The sequence below is a fragment of the Merops nubicus genome, unplaced genomic scaffold (genome assembly GCF_000691845.1).
Source record: "Merops nubicus isolate BGI_N331 unplaced genomic scaffold, ASM69184v1 scaffold53017, whole genome shotgun sequence".
Classification (NCBI taxonomy): domain Eukaryota; kingdom Metazoa; phylum Chordata; class Aves; order Coraciiformes; family Meropidae; genus Merops; species Merops nubicus.
This window is the reverse complement of record NW_008623378.1, coordinates 812-5,038: the sequence shown is the minus strand read 5'-3', so window position 1 is coordinate 5,038 and position 4,227 is coordinate 812. Positions and strand designations below refer to the sequence as shown.

At 39.8% G+C, this 4,227-nt stretch overlaps 1 protein-coding gene across 1 annotated transcript; it reads right to left on the bottom strand.

The window, feature by feature from the left end:
• Positions 1-75: 75 nt before the first annotated feature.
• Positions 76-2,913, bottom strand: LOC103777474 (myosin heavy chain, skeletal muscle, adult-like). The gene is made up of 6 exons (XM_008945029.1): positions 2,707-2,913; positions 2,474-2,617; positions 2,221-2,377; positions 625-652; positions 413-527; positions 76-213 (listed from the first exon to the last, which is right to left on the bottom strand). The coding sequence occupies exons 1-6, from the start codon at positions 2,911-2,913 to the stop codon at positions 76-78; spliced, it is 789 nt and encodes a 262-aa protein (XP_008943277.1).
• Between the last annotated feature and the right edge of the window lie 1,314 nt (positions 2,914-4,227).

The following is a 4,227-nucleotide window of genomic DNA, read 5'->3' as shown; positions in this document are numbered from 1 at the left end:
GCAGGGGAAAACCAGCCCTATCCCAGCTTAACCAAGCTTGCCATCTCCTGACATGAGAAAACCACAAGCCTATCACTACTGTTCTAATGAGGAAGGATTTTTGTCTAAGCAACAACTTACAAAGCGTGAGGAGTTGTCATTCCTCACGGTCTTGGCATTTCCAAAGGCCTCCAGCAGTGGGTTGGCACTGATGATTTGATCCTCAAGCGTTCCCTGCAGGACAATAACTACTGCTGGTTATCCTTTCCAAAAATCATGTCGGGGAGACGGGAAAGCATTCATTCAAGCCAGCATCTGTTAATTAATGATCTGAGCCTCAGGCATTCCCTAGAGCACAATAATTATTCACCTAATGTGTTTAGCAGCCATGGCAATTACATGTCACCTCTTCAGTCTGTACTTCCTGACTCACCTGCATTTTGCCTGTTGGCTGCTCTTCCTTCTTCTTGTCTCCGCTGGCTGCAATTGTTGCAAAGTACTGGATGACACGCTTTGTGTTCACAGTCTTCCCTGCGCCGGATTCTCCGCTGCCAAAGCAAAGAGAGAAGCAGAGAGTGGTGGTCAGGCAGAAGGTCCCCTGGCACCGGGCAGCCCCGCAGGGACACGAGTAGGGAGTGTACATACGTGATCAGGATAGACTGGTTCTCGCGATCTGTGGAAGAGGCAGAAACAAAGAGGTTATGAATATGTACCATGGATGTCCTGGATAAAAATATACCTGGGACTTTTGGAAGATGCACCAGCGGTATGCAGCTAACTCCTTTCATAAACCTTTGTGCCTTCACCCCTAATGCCCTTTGAACGTGTTAGCATTCCCAGCTGTAGCTGGGAACCTGACTTATCAACACTGATGGATATGTCAGGTGTAGTATAGTGGCTTTGTTTGTTGGATATTTTCTTCATGTCAAGCTGCTCATTATCTTTATGAAGAGGATTCCAGCAGAGGAGTATTTTTGTAGAGTTCTTGATTAATTGAACTATTTGTAAGGAAAAGAGAATTGGAGCAGGTTCTTCTCCTAAACTTTATAATATGAGAATAGCCACTCCTGATCAGTCCTCCTAAATGGGTTTTCTCTCAATGGCCAAGAGATTTTTGCCTGAATAAAACCACAAATACATCATAAGCATCTATTAACCTTTCACTAGAATACTCTCCCATACACTAGGCTATTGAAGTTTTTTTCTTTTTCTTTTCACCAGTAAATTCAAAGGAATGAATTCTTTCTGATGTAGGAAAGAATGTGGGGTTGGGTTTTTTTGTTTTTGTTCTGATTGTTTTTCACGTTATTTCTGCTCATTTTTTGTTTATTTCTGTCTTCACAAGTCTGGTTTTAATGTCACTAAGAGAAGGCAGTTATAAGATAGTAAATGTGAAAAAATAGGCTAGGCTACTCATTATTCATGAACCTGCTCCAGTGTTAAAAATGGAAGTGGAAAGGGAGAAAAAAGAACCGTTCAAATTACCATTCTGTTTTGATTCAATATTTAGGGACTTTTTTTTTTTTTTAACAGTTAACATTATTATTCGCTTATGTTCAGTGTTGTCCTTGTGGAATCACGAAACTACTGTGGATGCATAACCACCAATCCATTGAATCCCTTCTGAATATTACAGATTTGGTGCACTAGTCCTTTAAGGTCAAGTAACTTTCATGTTTAACAAGCAAATCCATAAAACAGTACAACTAAGAGCTAATTCATAATGAAGGCATTTATCACTGTTTTCAGAGGGTGCAACTTCACTCAGATTGTGAACTTTGAACGTTCACAAGAATTTGTAAATATCAGAATAACACTTGAAATCAGATAATTTCCATTTTCAAACAATGTCCTCATGAGACCAAAACAGCTAGAAATTAACCTAGAATACAGTTTTGGAAGAGACTAATTAAACTGTTCAGAGCTCTGTTAGTATTTTCTGTCACATTTTGAGCAAATCTGATCTCATTAATAATAGGCAAGAATTTTTCTCTCACTTGACTAAATTTATCCTATTAATTATTTTTCACTGTAACTTCTTCAGTGTTATTTGTCACATGCTATCAATGAGAACATTAAAAATCACTAGAACAGAACTCTCCCATGCATAATATCAGCATCTGTTAAAGTAAGTTAACTAAAGGCTCATGCTGAGATTTACACACACAAATACGTAAAAAAAAAAAAAAAAGAACCAAAACCAAATGTTATATTGCTATCAAGATGCTGCCATTGTCTCACCAGTCAGCATGAACTGATAGGCGTTGTCAGAGATGGAGAAGATGTGTGGAGGGGCCTCCTGGCGCTTCTTGCCTCGGTAGGCCAACACCACCTCCGGGTTGTACCCGGGCAGCCACTTGTAGGGGTTGACGGTGACACAGAAGAGACCCGAGTAGGTCTGCGAGGAAGGGAGACAGCACGTTGGCTTCCACTTAGCCAGGCAGAGCAGTTCCCCCAGCCAGCCAAAGGCAGGCAGGCTGCTGCTTGTACTTACGTAGATCATCCAGGCTGCATAACGCTCTTTGAGGTTGTACAGCACAGCGGGTTCATGGAGGTGGGTCATCATGGCCATGTCCTCGATTTTGTCATACTTGGGAGGGTTCATGGAGAAGATTTGATCTTCCTTCACGGTCAGGGTCTGTCAGATAAAGAAAAAGATTTGTGTATGTGAGTTAAGAGCTGAGACTGGGAATTACAAAACATTTTTAAGCCTTGGTTTCTACTCACTTCTCCCCCTTCAGTCTTGACGGTGACCTTCCCTGATTCTTTGCTCTGGATTGTCCCTTTCACAAAGGATTCCTTAGGATGCACGACAAAGACAGATGACTTGGCATCAAAAGGCTTGTTCTGGGCCTCGATTCTCTCCTTCTCTGACTTTCGGAGGTAAGGAGCCGCCTCCCCAAAGGCAGCCATCTCAGCATCTGGAGAACTCATGGTTGTTCTTGGACAGGAGGCAGAGTCAGCAGAGAACCCTGTGGTAAAGAAGATAACTTGAATCTGTGAGTGAACAGCTTTATGTGGAAGATAGGAAATTTTTGCATTTTGATATCTTCAAATATATAAGCAGGTATAGAAAGTCAAAAGTTGGATTTAAACTTCCCAGTCTTGGCTGAGAATACTTGTATACTCTTCTGAAATTAATCCTTATACATCCATCTATGTAAGAAAGTATAGAACATTTCTTTAGTGTTGCAGTATTTATTACAGTTTAGCAGTATTGTGGGCTCCATTGAATTTGGACATTGCAATAATGGAGACTTAACATTAAATAATTCTCTGATTTGTTTTTTTTTCAAATGCTACTCAAGACTCTCCAAAAGACTTCCTTTTCTGATAACAAATAGTGTTTTTTCTCTGGAAAGTTTACTTGGTATGGACAATCCATCTTACATTATGACAAAGATAAATATCACTCTTGCCTGATCTGCTTTCTAGAAATCTAAAACCATTGGATTTCTTCCTGTTCCTTTAAAGTTGGCAAATGTTGGTATTCATTCTAGTAGCAGAGGCTGACAGTCAGCCACTGCTTCCTCAAAACATAGCAACTCATTTTATGTTGCACAGAAAACCAGTGCCCATCTCAAGGAAAAAAATGCTGCCTTCAAACCTAGAATAAAATCAATGGTGATAGAGATAATCCCTGATAGAAAGGGATATCCAAGGCTTATAGGAGGCTAAGGGGAATAAAAAGGTGTATGCTTTGCCCAGAAGTTCCCAGAAGCCATACACTTACCTTGAAATTTTCTGTCAAGACTGGGCACAGCACTCCAAAGAGACTTTTATAGACTCTGGCATGCAGATGCTCTGGATGTTTCCTTTTCCTTCAGTCAAAATATATTTTGGCAAACCATCTTTGGCAAACCATCTCTGGCAAAACATTGCCAGGCCAACTTAACTAACATCATAATTGTCATTTGATTTAGCTGGATATATTTGGAAACATTTTACATCTATCCTGTAGATACATTTCCTATAAATAGTCTGACAGGGATATTAATAAGGGAATGTTGAGTAGTCAAGGCACTTAAAGAACTTGGGTGTAGAAATTATAGGTTCCTCTACTGTTTCTACTGATAACTTGATCTTTGTCAAACACAAGATTCTTCAGCATTTCTATGCTGTAATAATTCCAACAGTAAAATGGGAATAATACAGTGTATCTTGTGCACATGGTCCTGTGAATTTTACAGTATTAGGAAAGACAATTATACAGAAGACAAATTATGACTAAATGTCTTTTGGTATTTT

Coding starts and splice junctions, on each gene's coding strand:
- LOC103777474 (XM_008945029.1), bottom strand. CDS start 2,913: ATGAGTTCTCCAGATGCTGAGATGGCTGCCTTTGGGGAGGCGGCTCCT. Junction 528..624: donor AACCAGTCTATCCTGATCAC/GTATGTACACTC, acceptor TTGCTTTGGCAG/CGGAGAATCCGGCGCAGGGA. Junction 214..412: donor AGCCAACAGGCAAAATGCAG/GTGAGTCAGGAA, acceptor ATTGTCCTGCAG/GGAACGCTTGAGGATCAAAT.